The 17,376-nt window shown below is 34.4% G+C and overlaps 1 protein-coding gene across 2 annotated transcripts; it reads left to right on the forward strand.

Annotated features, from left to right (window-relative positions):
• The first annotated feature begins 282 nt into the window (after positions 1-282).
• Positions 283-17,240, forward strand: LOC133205901 (uncharacterized). Of its 2 annotated transcripts, XM_061341795.1 has the most exons (30): positions 283-368; positions 1,420-1,470; positions 2,148-2,344; positions 2,513-2,559; positions 2,960-3,138; positions 5,790-5,906; positions 5,992-6,067; positions 6,630-6,715; positions 6,826-6,986; positions 7,172-7,308; positions 7,400-7,634; positions 7,745-7,837; positions 8,030-8,153; positions 8,455-8,531; positions 8,934-9,045; positions 9,319-9,411; positions 10,919-11,002; positions 11,115-11,190; positions 11,322-11,395; positions 11,578-11,702; positions 12,050-12,165; positions 12,275-12,384; positions 13,200-13,347; positions 13,611-13,774; positions 14,679-14,761; positions 14,915-14,981; positions 15,120-15,290; positions 15,660-15,896; positions 16,077-16,262; positions 16,640-17,240. In XM_061341795.1, exons 1-30 carry the CDS (start codon positions 339-341, stop codon positions 16,865-16,867), a joined length of 3,684 nt encoding a protein of 1,227 aa, XP_061197779.1. In that variant the 5' UTR covers positions 283-338; the 3' UTR covers positions 16,868-17,240. The 2 variants fall into 2 exon arrangements, with proteins under 2 accessions (XP_061197779.1, XP_061197778.1); XM_061341794.1 differs by lacking the exons at positions 283-368; positions 1,420-1,470; positions 2,148-2,344; positions 2,513-2,559; positions 2,960-3,138 and adding an exon at positions 4,238-4,242.
• Positions 17,241-17,376: the final 136 nt, after the last annotated feature.

The following is a 17,376-nucleotide window of genomic DNA, read 5'->3' on the forward strand; positions in this document are numbered from 1 at the left end:
CAAAAGTTATGGGCAAGGTTAAAGACAAACAGACAGACAGTTAGACAGATGGATGGACAGGACAAAAACTAAATACCCCCCGAATCTTCGATACGGGGGCATAAAAAATACCTTTGAATTTTTTTGTTTTGATGGACAAACTTGTCATATGGAAATTATTCATTTCATTAAGAATCCGGAAAAATCGTTTTGGACGTTTTCAATTTTTACCTTTTAGAATTCCGGAAGTATACCAAAATATTATTTGTTTACATGAGAAACGCGTACAATGTAGCGGAATATTCATTACTTTAAATTATTGGAAACAATGTTTGGCACGTAAAGGATAGTAAAATATTATGTCAAGACAGCCAACATCGCAGTCACAGGTAGAAGATCTTTTTTTATTGTTACTACATGTACAGCACTATTATAAATGTGTTAATTCGAATTTCCACAAATCTAAAATTTCTATTTTCAGGGACCTATATGGGTATATAGGTCCCTGCTTAATTCTCGAGTTGGAAAATTTTAAAGGATAACGATATTATATAAAACATTGAGTTATATTGTTTTTAAAGATACTGTACCTACAATAGGTAAGGCATGGTTGTTGCAGATGCTTACGAATAATAAATGTTAATTTGTGAATGTAAACATTACATTTTATGGAAATAGAATCAAAGTTTTTATGTGTATTTACAATGGCATGGACAGGATTGAAATAAACAATTATAATTATGCATTTAATTGTTTAATAATTAATATTTGCTCTTCGTTGTACCATAGATCTCATATGCAGGTGTTCATGCTAATTGAATAATGTATTTTGAGGATACTATGAAGATTTTTAAGACTTGCTGTGTGAAATATGGTATAGACCTATGAAGTGGCAAAAATGATTGATCAATTTATGCTTATATTTATGTTCCATCATCAAATGATATAACATAAATATTTTAAATTCTTTAATCTATTTTCATAAACAGCTTATCTTTGTGACGTCCTGTTTGCTTCCATACAAATATGATAATGATAACTAGTGTGATATATAAATGATTGATATGTTGTTCAGTTCTAACATTTGGAGGCTTAATTTTTAACAATTGATTATGTAGGCTGAATGTTCAGTGATTCTTTTTAACTGTAAAACTTATTAAATTAAAGTCTTCTTTTTTCTTTTAATTTCATTTCTTTGAGATAAATTACATGTCTTGTCATGATTATTTTATTTTTCTGGGTTTCAAGCAATGTTTTAAGTATTTTAGCCATATTTCCCTGTCCAACATTTGGACAGACTTAAAAATTATTATGATAATATCATAACAAAATTGAAATATTTCTTATGTTTACATTCCTGTAACTATTGCTAGGATTATTTTACTATGTGTATATAGTATATATATATATTTTACTTTTCAATGTACTTTACCGTTACAGAGGGGAGGACAGAGAAGTAATGTTCCCTCTAGAGCACAGTCCCAGGGCAGGGTAAGTTGGAATATGATTTTAAAAGCAATTGCCAACACACCAGAGTTCTAAACTCCTTTGAATGTTTACCATCAGGAGTTCTACATTTCTCTGAATATTTCATTACAGCTAGTTATTAAATCTATATATGGCATATCTTAGGTAAAAAATAAAAATAAGAGATTGAGTGTAGATGAACATGATATTTGTTAATTACGTTCAAATTAAAATTTTCAACGATTTTGAACTTGAATAACCTCACGTTTCTATAGTTAAATTGACTTTAAACTGTGTCTGATATTTAAATGTGGAGTCGGTAAATAAATTGGTAATTATTTTAAATTTCTAATATCTATGTAAGTCTAACGCGATTGATTTAAATTGTGTAATTTACAGGAAAGTTCTATATATTTATATAAAGTAATAAAACAAATAGAAAGATCTTTTAAATTTTAGTTAGTCTGAACTTATCATAAATATGCCATATATAACTTTAATTATACATGTGTAATGAGAGAGAGATATTTTAAATTTGTAAATTTTTATCACTAATTAATAGATTATTTAAAAACTTGGGGGATCATAATAATTGTATATGCCTAAAGATCCCCAAGGACCTAACAAGTAACAATGTGGTAAGATGTAAACTGATGGTGATATGTTTATGAATTATATACACAAAACTAATTCTTATTTAGGGGGCCATAGACAGGAGAACTTATATTCCCCCAGATGGGTATGATACAGAAGCCATGAAACAGTTCAGAGCTTACCTCAAAGAGACTGGAGTAGAGGAGACATTTAGAAAGCTGGTCAAGATGTTGCTAAATCGACCCACTCTACCTTACAATCCCTATCCAGGGTTTGTCCTGAGATTCAGGCAGTTTGCAGAAAAGTAAGCCATTATATATGTTGCTCTCATAGAAATATGCATTGTTAAGTCATAAAATATGCAGAATGAATTAAGACTTAAATGATATTAAACTTTTACAAATATTAAACTTTTACATATCATTTGCATATCGCTCCATTTAATTGAATTTTATTACTTTGGATTATGCAGATTTCATATGGAACAAGAATCAATTGGAAAAATACAGCAAACATTAAGTAAGTTAGGCACACAAATTCAAAATGTTGGCCATGGATGTAAGCTTACAAGATAATAGATATGAAATTTTAATTTAGCATGACTATACTCAGATATTTTCCTTTTCTATAAACATTATAATCTGTTAATCACGTTTAATTAGGGAAAATTTATTTAAGCATACTTTATGAATATATTGCTACAAAACAATAAAAGTATGAGTACCTTAAATCATCGTAATATCTGATGGAAATGTGCATTTTTTATTGCAAATAAAACAATGTTTACGGTTGTAGTTATGGAAATAATGTCTGGGAAGTGGAGGTAAAATGTACAGCACATCTGATGAATATTTTACAATGTTTAAAAATTCAAATATAACACTCAGGAGATTTTGAATGTATGATTTACACACAATAGGAAATGCTCTACAGGAGACTTACCTCCCTAATTTATTCTGTGTGCGGGGACATGACACCGTGTGGGGATTGTCCAGTATCCTGCGGGCTGTTGACCCGTCCTCCCTGGAGAAATATAAATGGCTGATGGAGGACCTCACACCTCACCCAGAGGACATCATGTCAACACAGGACTATTCTGTAAGTTACCACATAAAACACAGGACTATTCTGTAAGTTATCAATTAAAACACAGGACTATTCTGTATGTTTTCACAAAAACAAGGGACTATTCTGTAAGTTATCACATAAAACACAGGACTATTCTGTATGATATCACATAAACACAGGACTATTCAGTAAGTTATCAATTAAAACACAGGACTATTCAGTAAGTTATCACATAAAACACAGGACTATTCTGTAAGTTATCACATAGAACACAGGACTATTCTGTAAGTTACCACATAAAACACAGGACTATTCTGTAAATTATGATATTAAACACAGGACTATTCTGTAAGTTATCACATAAACACAGGACTATTCTGTATGTTTTCACAAAAACAAGGCACTATTCTGTAAGTTATCACATAAAACACAGGGCTATTCTGTAAGATGTCACATAAACACAGGACTATTCTGTAAGTTATCACATAAACACAGGACTATTCTGTTTTTTGTTTGTTTATTGTTTAACATCCCTCTTGAGAATTTTTCACTTATATGGAGATGCCACCACTTGCCGGTGGAGAGCTACAAATTTTGACCTATACTTGGCACTCAAGGCCATTGAGCAGTGAGGGATCTTTTTCGTGCCAGCACCTACTGCGACACGGGACCTTGGTTTATATGGTCTCATCCGAAGGATCGATCTCCACATCCCACAGTGGGATTCGAACCCACAACGTAAGGATCAACTCCTCACTCCGCGACTCTAGAGCGATCGCTCTAACCACTGCGCCACTTGGGCGACGGACTATTCTGTAAGTTATCACATAGAACACAGGACTATTCTGTAAGTTACCACGTAAAACACAGGACTATTCTTAAAGTTATCACATAACACACAGGACTATTCTGTAAGTTAACACATAAAACACAGGACTATTCTGTAAGTTACCACATAAAACACAAGACTATTCTGTAAGATATCACATAAACCCAGGACTTTTCTGTAAGTTACCACATAAAACACAGGACTATTCTGAAAGTTATCACATAACACACAGGAATATTGTGTAAGCTATCACATAAAACACAGGACTCTTCTGTAAGTTATCACATAAAACAAAGGACTATTCTGTAACTCACACATAAAACAAAGGACCATTCTGTAAGTATACAAAACACAGAACTACTCCGTAAGTTATCTCATAAAACACAGCACTAATCTTAAAGTTATCACATAAAACACAGGGCAAAGATGTCACATATAATGCAGGACTGTTCTGTAAGTTATTACATAAAACACAGAACTATTCTGCATGTTGACAAATAGTACACAGGAGTGTTCTTTTTGTGGACATACAATAAATACAAACTACACAGATATTTAATATTATGTGTATACCCACCGCAAACAAAGTTTGGAGGGGCTATATAGGAATCACCATGTCTGTCTGTCCTTCTTTCTATGCAATCTTGTCCAGGCTATAACTTCCTAATGGATAATCATTGGAAGCTCATACTTGGTACAGAGATTGCTTATGACCTGAGGGAGTGTTATGATCTTGAACTAATGTCAATCTGGCATGTTCAAGGTCACTGGCAGAAAAAGTATAAAAATCTTGTCAGGGCTATATCTCTGTAATAGAGAATGTTTGGAAGCTCATACTTGGTAGAGAGATTGTTCATGACTAATGGGAGTGTCGTGACCTTAAACTGAAGGTCATTCCTGCAACTTCAAGGTCACAGGCAGAAAAAGTATAAAATTCTTGTCCAGGCTATAACTTTGAAATTGAGAATCATTTGGAGCTCATACTTGGTACAGAGGTTGTTCATGACTAGAGGGAGTGTCCTGACTTTGACCCAAGGTCATTCCACAAGTTCAAGGTCAAAGGTAGAAAAGGTATAAAAATCTTGTCCGGGTTATATCTCTGTAACAGAGAATCATTGGAAACTCATACTTGGTACATAGATTGTATATGACCAGAAGGTGTATTGTGACATTCAATCTAGGTAATTCCAGTAAGTTCAAGCTCACTGACAGAAAAAGTATAGAATTCCTGTCTGGGCTATAACTTTGTACTGGAGAATCATTGGAAGCTCATACTTGATACAAAAATTATTTATGACTTGTGAGTGTGTCATAACCTTAACCGAAGGTCATTCCGGCAAGTTCAAGGTCACTGACAGAAAGATTATAGAATTCTTATCCAGGCTGTAACTTTCAAATTGTAATGGAGAATCATTGGAAGCTCATACTTGGTACAAAAATTGTTAATGACCTAAAGGTGTGTCATAACCTTGACCCAAGGTCATTCTGGCAAGTTCAAAGGCACTGGTATAAAAAGTGAAAAATTCATGACAGGTCTAGAATTTTCTAATGGAGAAACATTGGCTGTTCATATTTCACTAAAAAGATTACTTATGACATGATGATGACATTTTTTAAGCAAGGTATTTTTGGCAAGTTCAAGGTCACATTTGAATTTGAATTGACACTTTAAAAGGATGCAGGAGGGGGTATCACTGTGAGAGCTTGCTCACAGTACCTTTAGTTAGAGTTATCTTATAAAGACACACAGAGTTGACTCCTTTCTTTTTAATATAAAAAGGACCGTAATTTAAGAAATATTAAGCTCATGTTGTAAAGATGTGTGTCAAACAGAATATTAATTTTATTTTAGAATCAAGTGATGCTAGCCTTAGTTGGTCCAGCAGTGTTTGATGGAACTTTTTATCCCTGTGTTCACAGTGTTCAAATCCGAATGGAACATCTAATCACAGGCCCTGATGTCAAGGAGGTTAGATTAATGTTAAGATATTTATTAATTTTTTGTCTTTTCTTCAGACAGTCAGAGAATAATGATTGAGAACAATTGATTTCAGGGTGTGGCAGTATTTGTAAACAGTGTGATGGCCAACATTGATGCCATGTACTCCAATCCTAGACATCTTCTCATGGGTAAGAATGTACACCAATCCTAGACATCTTCTCATGGGTAAGAATGTACACCAATCCTAGACATCTTCTCATGGGTAAGAATGTACACCAATCCTAGACATCTTCTCATGGGTAAGAATATCCACCAATCCTAAACATCTTCACATGGGTAAGAATATCCTCCAATCCTAGACATCTTCTAATGGGTAAGAATGTACACCAATCCTAGACATCTTCTAATGGGTAAGAATGTACTCTAATCATATACATCTTCTCATTGTTAAGAGTATTCTCCATTCCTAGACATCCATACGCTCCAATCCTAGACATCTTTTCATGGGTTAGAATATGATGTGTACATGTATTTTATCAGAACAATGTTAATTTTTTTTTAACTAAAAGAAATCACCATCAAAAATGACATGAAATCAAATTATAATACCTGGTACATATGAGGTAAATTTTCTTTATCTACCAGCTAATTCGGAGAAAATGTTAAAGAAAATCCCCAAAAAACAACAGTTTTATATGTACAAATGAAATGTATTTTATGATAAACTGTCAAATGACATTTGTCTTTAAGGTGTGAATATACCTGATATTGATGAGGAGTATCCAGACATAACAGTGTATGATCTGTGGGATCCAGACAAAATCCAAGAAGAGAAGGTAAAAACTTGTAACGAATTAACCAAAAAATTGATTTTTATCTATAAAATGACATTTAATCTGTATACAGTAAGAAACTTAAGAAAGTGACAAGATTTTTATTTTTGTAGGAGGAGTTCCTGCAGGTTTTAAGTGACACTGTTATTGGTAATAAGTATATATGTATGGAGTGTATATTACGAGCTGATCCATATTATCCTAAGTACATTAGAGGGCAGATACAGTTTGGACTCAACTTCATTGAAATTAGCAAAGATAACATCGAAGAAGGGTATGTGTTCATCCATTCACTTTAAATAAGATCATTTCTTGATCTTCTCAAGACTGTGACATTTAGAGAATGATGAAATCTCTTTTTTCATCTTTACTAATATTCTATAAGATTTGAACAAAAGTAGAAAGTTTTATGAATGCAAATTATATTTATGTGCACACAACATGGTTTTGCTATTTCAGGATTGTAAGTTTCTGCGAGTTTCCAATGGCCTGTTTACATGAAGGCGTGTTTCTGAACAGATCCCATGCAGAACAGTATATATCTATATTTTCTCCACAAGTTGACCCATTTCAGAATGATGGACCAAGATCAGCAAGTAAGATCTGGAAATAAAATTTGACACAAAACAGGGAATATTCTTTTTTCTATGTTGGGTATTGTCAAAATTGTAATCAATCTGTTGTTAGTGGGACAGCCTGATAGGCCAGATAAACTGGAGATAGGAGGTCCCAGGAGTTACAGTCGACAGAGTAGGAACCGACTACCCACACGAGCCCAGGACCAGGACATCAGAACGATCAAACGACACGTGTACGACAGGACCACTCATATTATGCCCAGGAAAGTCAGAATTGATGGATTCCGAATCGGAGACGAGAACTCATATGGCCCATATGCATGGCAGATTACAACCCCAATCAAGTAAGTGTATCACATATTATTGAATGTTAAGAAGTTATATATTTCTAGTGTAAATCTAAGTGATCGCTGTGATGAAAATAAAAACGAGATAATTAAACCTTCCTTTGTAGATCCCATTTCCAGAAGAGGGAAGCGGGACACCACATGCATGCTGAACTGTGTGATGCTATTTACTGTACCATTATACTACTGCTGTTAGACAGGTAAATCGGTTACCTAGCATCACTCACTCAGTTAGAATTATTACTTTTTATAAGTTTTTATAGAAATTTAAGATGTCAATCTGATGATTGTATATGACTTGTAAATTTTATGTATTACATGTTAATGCAGTATAAAAAGGTAAGTCATAACTTCTCAGTCAGTGAGTCTTTTCTCATTTTACCTTTTTTTAGAGATTCCTATGCTCAGGAGCTTCCATTTGAGTTATACCGACTTTTGCACAGTACTGTAGGACAAATGTACTTACTGATGGAACAGAACAAATCTGTCAGATACATGGTGAAAGGCTTCTCCAATGTAAGTACCAGTTATTGTTTATATTCTAATAACTCTAAATATTAGTAACACTGGTTGTTTAAGATGACCAGATACTTGAATTTAATTTAGATTATGTCATATAAATACAGTAGAACATCTATATCTCAAATACCCTACATATTTCAAAGCGATTTGGAATTTCCTATCACTTTTTCTTGATGTATTTTAGCCTCAATATATTGAACCCTTGGATATTTCAAGCATCCTTTTTTTGGTTCCATTGATTTTGAAATGATGGTTTGAGTTATTTCCTATACATAAATTTCAAAAACCTTTTCAGACAAATCAGCTGGATGTAATAAGGGAAAACATGGCATTGTACAGAGAAGCAGTGATTCATTTGTTCCAAAGCACACTGTATGTAAATATCTTATGTTTACATTTGAAAGATTTAAAATTACCCATAAATTTTGTACATGCCATTATGAAAATAGATATGCAATGAGATTAAACGGTTTGAATGGAAAAAACTATTTACTCTGAAAATATACAGTTGGTAAACTGTAATAGACATTTGCAACATCATTTATTCGAGAATGATGAATCAGTGATGGAAAACCAATTGATGACTATTTATACATGTATTAACAATCGATCCATCTGTCTTTATTAATATTCCAAAGAGAGTGACAGTTTTCCAACAATTTAAAGAAAAAAATTAAATATTTGTAAGTGTGGGTCAGCTGCAATTTTTTTGAATATGTCTTGCACATGAGTAATCATAGGTTACAGTTTTTGCACACATTGATTCACCTTCAGAAATGACAGAAGTCTGGAGCAGAAGACAGCAGGGAAGGTCATTGTGGCACAGGTGGAAGATTTCCTGCCACGGGAGGGGTTTACATTCGAATCTGTTCTTGATGTCCAACTAGTAAGACTTCATAAGTCATCTGAACTAAACAAAACAAAAAAAAAAACAAAAAACAAAAACAAAAAAACTCCAAAAACACATTTTGTAGAATATGTATAAAAAGGATACAATATCTTTTTGTTTTGTTTTGTTTTACTATAGTCTTCATTATTATTTTTATTTAATTATTTATTTATTTATTTATTTATTGTTTTGGTTCTAATTTACCTGTTATTTTCATACATTTAGTTTTATTTGGCAGAATTGTTTTCATTCTAAATGGACATTTTTTAGGCTCTGAAGACTTTAAAAGATATTAACTGGTACTGTCTGACACTGTTAATACAACTTGCTGAGGACTCTCTCAGTCAGACTCCAATACTCAAGGTATGTAAACTCAGGTACAGCAAATCAGTTAAAACCAAATTTAATCATAATATCAAGGTACGTAAACTCAGGTAAGACAAATCAGTTATAACAAAATTGAATCATAATGTCATTCAAAACTTGAAATGTAGAACATTTTATCAGTAGAGGCATTGTAATAGGAGCTTATTAGGGCCCCCCTCTGCGGGCGCCCTATAGTGATCAGTCTGTCCGTCCGTCCGTCCGTCTGTCGGTCCGAGATCTCTTGTCCGGAGCATATCTTCTCTCTCCTTGGCCCAATCTGGCTCATACTTCACCCACAGAGTGTCTTTGGGTAAAGGGTGTGCAGTGACCTTGAACCATGTTTCCAGGTCTAAGGTCAAGGTCATAGCAGAATTATATGAAAAATCATTGTCCGGAGCATATCTTCTCTCCTCTTGGTCCAATGTGACTCATACTTCACTCACAGAGTGCGACTGGTCAATGGATGTGCAGTGACCTTGAACAAAGTTTCTAGATCAAGGATCAAGGTCAAAAATAGCCTCTCTGTTTAAATTCTTGTCCGGAGCATATCTTCTCTCTCCTTGGCCCAATCTGGCTCATAGTCCACCCACAAAGTGTCTTTGGGTAAAGGGCATGCAGTGACCTTGATCCATGTTTCTAGGTCTAAGGTCAAGGTCATAGCAGAATTATATGAAAAATCCTGCAGCATATCTTCTCTCCTCTTGGTCCAATGTAGCTCAAACTTCACTCATAGAGTGTCACTGGTCAATGGATGTGCAGTGACCTTGAACAAAGTTTCTAGGTCAAGGGTCAAGGTCAAAAATAGCCTCTGTGTTTAAATTCTTGTTCAGAGCATTTCTTCTTTCTCCTTTTCCCAATCTGGCTCATAGTTCACCCACAGAGTGTCTTTGGGTAAAGGGCATGCAGTGACCTTGATCCATGTTTCTAGGTCTAAGGTCAAGGTCATAGCAGAATTATATGAAAAATCCTCATCCAGAGCATATCTTCTCTCCTTTTGGTCCAATGTGGCTCATACTTCACTCTCAGAGTGCCACTGGTCAATGGATGTGCAGTGACCTTGAACAAAGTTTCTAGATCAAGGGTCAAGGTCAAAAATAGCCTCTCTGTTTAAAATCTTTGTTCGGTACATGGTTTCTTTCTCTTAAGTCCAGTCAGCCTCAAACTTTACCAATTGATTTAGGGTACAGAACATTTGTGATTTTCCTTCCATATTTTGATATATATGCAATAGTGTTCATAGAGGATATGCAACATTTGTGATTTTTGTGCTGCTTTTTGATAGAGGGTATGGAGCACTCTTGATTTTCGTGCTATTTTTTTATTATAACAAGGATGACATAGAAGCCCTTTAGACTCAAACAACACATCCCTTAATGGTACACAAGTGTTCCTCTTCAAAATAAACCCTTTTCAGCTACCTTACATTTTCATGTTCGTTGCTGAAAGCGGGGCCCTTTGAGATGGCCACCATCTCAATGATATCTAGTTTTTCATCTGCTTGTAGGAGATTATGATTGCAATGAAAAACACATTCCCCAAAGTCATTCCACAACCCCTGACCCGGCACAGAGAGAGACGTGACCCAACGGTAAAGTAGAGTGCAGTCAGAGACCTGTTTTCAATGTTTTGTGAATTATAACTCTTAATTAGAAGGCTTTTTTTATGTCCCAGATGTATGTAGGAACTTTGTGTGATTGTAGGGTGTTGAAATGGATCCAAATGTTTCACATGGGTTGGAGCATGAACATATGAAAGATCTTCTTCATGAAAAGCTCAGTGAGTTAATTGTTCTGTAATGGAGAAACTTTATGAAAATGTCATTAAAACTTAACCTTATTTATGTAAATGCTGACCTACTGACATCATTTTCAAGTTTCTTGACAGATTTGTACTTCTTTAAAATTTAGTTGTAAATGTTGATGAATGCATTGAAAATGGAGAACACAGCAAAGCAATTGCAAAGGAAGCTGTCCTCATTCAGGTTATTATTAATTTGTTTTATAGTTAATCAGTTTGTGGCTTTTTACAACACGTGCCACTTTTTTCCTTAGAAAATATATATGGTATATTTATAATGATTTTGAATCTTCACATGAATAATTAATCCTGTTACAACTGTACAGACTTCTTACCTTCTGTCATGTTCTTCTGTTGTGTTTTAAGTATATGCTGGACACTCACTTGGATGACGTGTGGAAAGAGTATTTATTGGAGCTTGCCAGAGCCCAGTATTACCCACCCAATCCATACCCCAGATTTGTCTCCCTTCTACGACAACAGGCAATGAAGTATGTATTCATAGAATACAACTAATGAAAACTACATCTCTGACAACAGGCAATATATGTATAGAATCCAACTAACAAAAACTAACATCTCCGACAACAGGCAATGTATGTATAGAATCCAACTAACGAAAACTAACATCTCCGACAACAGGCAATGAAGTAGTATAGAATCCAACTAACAAACACTAACATCTCTGACGATAGGCAATGAAGTATATATAGAATCCAACTAATGAAAAACCAATAAACCAACTTTTAATGAGGGAAATTTATAATCAATACGTTAAACACTTTATTTGCAGTGACATTTTTTTCTGATATTGTCTCATTGTTGATAATCTTTGTAGGATGGACCTATTTTTTGAGAAACCAGAACAGATAGAAAACTTGTTACTTGCTACACAAATGGAGATATCTGACCCAGAGAACTATATCTACTCAGTCAATGGAGTTGATGCCTATGGTACAGCCTAAAAAATGACCATCTAAATTTTAAACATTCGTTTTCTTATTTAAATATGTATATTTCTATATTTGAAATCTAAAATTTTGTTACTTTCTTTGATTTCTAGGAACCACCAGTGCTCTCCGAGTACTAGACACTGTTGCTTTTCTTCCACTGGGACAGATTATTCAGCTGTTTGTCCAGCAAAACTACATACAGAGAAAAGGAGCTTACAGGGTACAGATCATGTCAATTCAGTTATGAAAATTCTGAATGAATTTAATGCAGTGATTATACAAATCAATTAAATAGAGTTAAACCTGTATTGCCATCCATTGACTAAGTGACCTCTCGATATGTTTGTAGTATAGTTTTCTTCCAAGGTTTTCTATTGTTTTACCTGCATTTAGCTCACTCATACCAGACTCTATAAGTACCATCTTTTTTTCTGATAGTTAGTAATATTCTTTTCAGCAACATTTGCATTATAAAAGTGCTATATATGCCTTTTGTTTGGGCTTGGACTAGAATTATGCTCTGTCATTGGATATCAGATATCATATGCTTGCCCTCAATATTTCTGTAGATGGCGAGTAACAATATAGATGGCAACATGGTGGATAAAGCAATGTTATGTCATCCATATTTACAGAAAAAAAAATTAGCTGGCATATTATTTTTTGCTTTCAAAAAAAACTTATATTCATGTCATGACCTATTTGGCAATGATTTGATTAAATTTAGAGTAGTGTCCATTTTCAGTTACATAATCTGTAAACAAAAAGATGACTACCAGGTAGCTGCACAGATGAGAAAATCCTTTTAAATTGTAATTGATTTGTGGTTTGTTAACTGTTGCAGGTCCTCATAACAAAACAAAACACTTATTACATTTGTTAGTGACTGTTTATATACAGAAATAAATTACCAATGCCCGGTTGATTAATCTCGTATAGGTAACTCGGCTTTGCCTTGCTGTCTGTCTGAGATTGATCTCTGTAGACAGTCACTAACAAACCTAATAAGTAATAATTATATTGTACGTGTTATAGGCTGGAATCTGCCTGGCTTTGAGTGGTCCTAGTATCTTATATGGCAAGATGCAGCCATTTTTGAATGAAGTGGAACTACATGAACACTACTATATACAAGGTCCACCAGGCTGTTCAGGGGACGCTATCCAACTTTTTGCTCTGATGGGTATGATTATAATTAAAGTACCAATATTTTTACATCTTAATTTTATTTTGAAAATTTCACAAATCATATGGGTTATCAGACACCATCCTTCATCTAGCATTTCTGATGAAGTTCTTCTTACCACAAGAGATTGATTTTACAGTCTTGATAAGAGATGAGTAAAATTTCTGTCAAAGCCTCATCATAGTAAGATGTCCGAAGTTTGTTTTGTTGCATTGCTAATCACAGTTGATATCCACCCTAATGTCTAAGTTTGATTCCAGTTTATAACCACATAAATGACATGGTAATGAAGAACACGATACCTGTGGTGGGCGTGTTTTTTGGGGAGGAGAAGTGGTCTTGGGAGGAAGTCCTAGTTCGGAAGCAAGCTTTCATGGACATGCTGGTTGGTGCCACCACCAGGAGTGAACCTGTCTTCTTAAAGGTATCAAATTTTAAGGCATGAATGTCTAAACATACTGAGTAAGAAGATAAAATTATATAAAGAAATCACGGAGACACATATCACAAGAGTAAAATGATATAAATGTATAAAATTATATTTATATTAATCAATTTATCTTTTTTATAACTATGTTTAAATATTATTTTAATGCATCACAGTCTAAATTTATTTTATGAACTCTACGATGCAAAAAAAAAATTAAGATAGTTACTCCCCTTTATGCATTTTTTATGCCCCCTATTTGAAGATTCAGGGGCATATAGTTCTTGCTCTGTCTGTCCATCTGTTAATCTGTTTGACCACAAAAACTTTAACCTTGCCCATAACTTTAGATTGGTTGGAACTAAGCTTTTATATTTCACATGTGTATTACTTGTGTCAAGACTTTTCTTTCGGTACCAACATATGGTACCTCTTGAACTTGACCTTGGAAATCTGACCAACTTTTGCAAGATGTTATCAAACTTTAACCATAACTTTTGAACAGTTGGTGCTAAGACTTCACATGTGTATTCCTTGTGATAAGACCTTTCCTTGGGTACAGATATTTTTGACTTTTGACCTTGGAGTTTGACCTACTTTTGAAAAACTTTAACTTTGGCCATAACTTTTGAACAGTTGGTGCTAGGGCTTTCATATTTCACAGGTGTATTCCTTGTGACAAGACCTTTCTTTGGGTCGAATATTTTTTTATCTCTTTACCTTCTCCTTGGATTTTGACTTGCATTTGAGAAACTTTAACCTTCACCCTGAGCTGCCATACAGGGGCAGCAGTGTTTCACAAACACATCTTGTTTTCTAAATCTAATTTCTTTTCATGGAGAAAAGGATCAAAGCAGATGAAAATGTGTAGAATGTACTTAAGTTCTAAAAATTTTGGCAGGCCTTCATTTTGATGGATAACTGGAGATATACTCCTGTCAGAAAGTACTTTCTTCTTCACTTCATCACAGATGATGAACTAGAGTAAGTGGTACCAGTATATTAACCAAATTCAACTTTTTGTTTTTGTTTTTTTTTGATGAACATTTTAATACAAAGTTTCTGTTTTGATATTTTTTCTTGAGTGGTAACTTATTTTCATATTTGTGTGATTTTGACTTTTTGTTTGTTTTTAAGTGGTGAGATCTTCTATCCAGATAACCCTGTAGCCTTCTATCAGAGTGTCTTCCTCTCCAGAGACAGGGTAAATGATTGTAAAATCCAGTTAAATGAATATCCAATGCAAGTATTTGAGATATTTATTCCATACATTTAATTCTTCAAAATGAGGCAGAGTTTGATTAAGTCTGGATTAGCTGCAGTCTTGTGTTTTTTTGATTAGGCAGCATTCCATTACCAAAATGGTGGACCTTCCAATGGAGGGGATCCTATGAACACAACTAATATCAGGAATGCCCAGCAGTTTCTGGATAAGATGATCTCTGTATCTAAGGACCGCTGTGATTGGATGACTGTCCACAGAGGGCTGCTGCTCAAAAGCTTGATGAATCAGGTAATGTACCTCTTAATTGATTGGTTAATTTCTGACCATAATCTTCTTTGTTTTGTTGCCATGAATAAGGTTTGTAATATTGCGGAAACATTAAATTACACTGGGGTGCAATTTTGGATGATTTTGCTGGGTCCCTGTTCCTACAAATTTTCAACCTCAACAAATAATAGTCTAATGACAATGACCCAAAATACACTAATCAGACCTAGAGGAAATTTTTCAAACCAAAGGACAAGCTATGTGAAAGTTTAATGGCAATTGTTTTGTGGTTTTGGAGGTTTTTAAAAGTGTAAAAATCAAAAGACAAACCAGACAGACAGTACAAAGATGGCTGATCTTATCAGATGTAAATATTCTCTTTATACATAGGATCGGGTCCACCTCGTGGAGTCCTGGAGGATGTTACACAGCATGGCTGGCCAGGTGGAGTACCTTATTTCTATGATTGATGCCCTACAGGATCTTCTGGTTATCACTATGGAGGCACACGAGTACATAAGTAAAAATCGTAGCAGGGATGCTACAGCAAACAGCCAGGGACAGAGTCGGGGGAAGAGACGCACGCCTAGCAAACCTCTGCCTTATGGGGTGATTCCAGACTTTGAGGTACATGTAAATTCCATTCTGTACATTAAATGCATTTCCTCTCTGTAATTTGGAAAACAAAAACCCACTCTAATCATCATGAATTGGTTCTTTCTTGGGAACATAAGTAATGAAATGATGAAAATTCCTTTGAACAATATTAGCCATTTTATAAATTCATGTGCTTTTGTGATTTATAAGTGTACAGTCGATGAAGCAATCTTTGGAAGAATGACAATGGTTTTCCATAAGAAGTTGGTGGAGGTCACTCAGGCTAGAATCTTCATGACTGGAACCCCCTTAACAGAGTTCCTGAAAGCTAAACTAAAAACATGCATTGAGGAGGACCCAAGACTGGACAACTTCTACTTTGCATTCAACACAGAGGTAACTTTTAAAATAATGCATACACCAACACATACAGTTGTTAATACTTATTCCCAATCATTTGATGTTGGGCCTACTATGTATCAAAAAAATTTCATCCAGTGCTTTTTTCATCCAATCACATAAACAAATGAGTTTGTCCGTTTTTAAATTCACTCAAACCCTTATTGCTTCTCAACTTAGAATGTCCTCAGATACCTGTAAATATTTGCAAAGTTTCAAGTTTGTCTATGAAGAATTAAGGAATATAGGGTGGAAATGAAATGTGGGTAAAAAAATCTTCAATGTAAAATATTGTTTTCTATCAGTTTTAAATACTCATTACATCATTACACCTTCTGTGTAAACTAACCTGACAGTACAATTTTTAATCACAGACTCTTTTCCGACTGGAAGAAGTAAAACATATGATGCGGTTTGTGCAAGACAGTCTGGCGGCAGACGTTCACCATATTTCTCCTAATGCCATGTCAGTCGTTGAAAATCTTGCCCCTGATGAAATTCTTCAGGGAAGACCAAGTTCTGTTGTGTCATACATGCTCAATGACCCATATCTGTACCGTCCAAGACCCCAGGCTCAAATGATGCAAACCATACTGGAGTGAATTTTACAGTACCCCTACCAACAGTTCAGAGATTTCATCGTGATAAATTTCTGTAGACTTGACTTTCTGTCCAGGGATATTTGAAATGATTGGAAACCTTGACATAGGTTGTCATTATTTGTTACCAGGATTACCTGCTCCTCCGTTTTAATTGGTGTGGAGAGGTTATTTACAAGAATATATGATTAAAAACAGAGCCTCTTAGATGGATCAAAATTGTTTCAAACAAGCGCTTGGCATATGTCACGCTTAATTTTTACAAAGATCTACTATTACAACTGCTCTTGTGAGAATAAACCTTCCCAGGTGGACCTAAACTAGTTCTGAAAAGGTACTCTTCTACAACATGTAAATAAAAGCTTGTTGAAGTAAACACGTTGTTATCATCTTTTGTAAAAAAAAAAAAAAAAAAAAAAAAAAAAAAAAAGATTCAGTGAAATCACTTGTCCAATTACCACTACTGTGATACACCTACAATATTGACAACTGTGATACTGATGCAATAAACC

Source organism: Saccostrea echinata, unplaced genomic scaffold (assembly GCF_033153115.1).
Source record: "Saccostrea echinata isolate AGI-Se365-2 ecotype Australia unplaced genomic scaffold, CSIRO_AGI_Sech_v1 ptg000054l, whole genome shotgun sequence".
NCBI classification, from domain to species: domain Eukaryota; kingdom Metazoa; phylum Mollusca; class Bivalvia; order Ostreida; family Ostreidae; genus Saccostrea; species Saccostrea echinata.

Bases quoted from the DNA above. Each gene is read 5' to 3' on its own strand.
- LOC133205901 (XM_061341795.1), top strand. From the start codon at position 339: ATGTCAAGACAGCCAACATCGCAGTCACAG. The intron at 8,532-8,933 runs GTATGTAAATAT...ATTCACCTTCAG, and splicing joins CATTTGTTCCAAAGCACACT to AAATGACAGAAGTCTGGAGC. The intron at 9,046-9,318 runs GTAAGACTTCAT...GACATTTTTTAG, and splicing joins CTGTTCTTGATGTCCAACTA to GCTCTGAAGACTTTAAAAGA.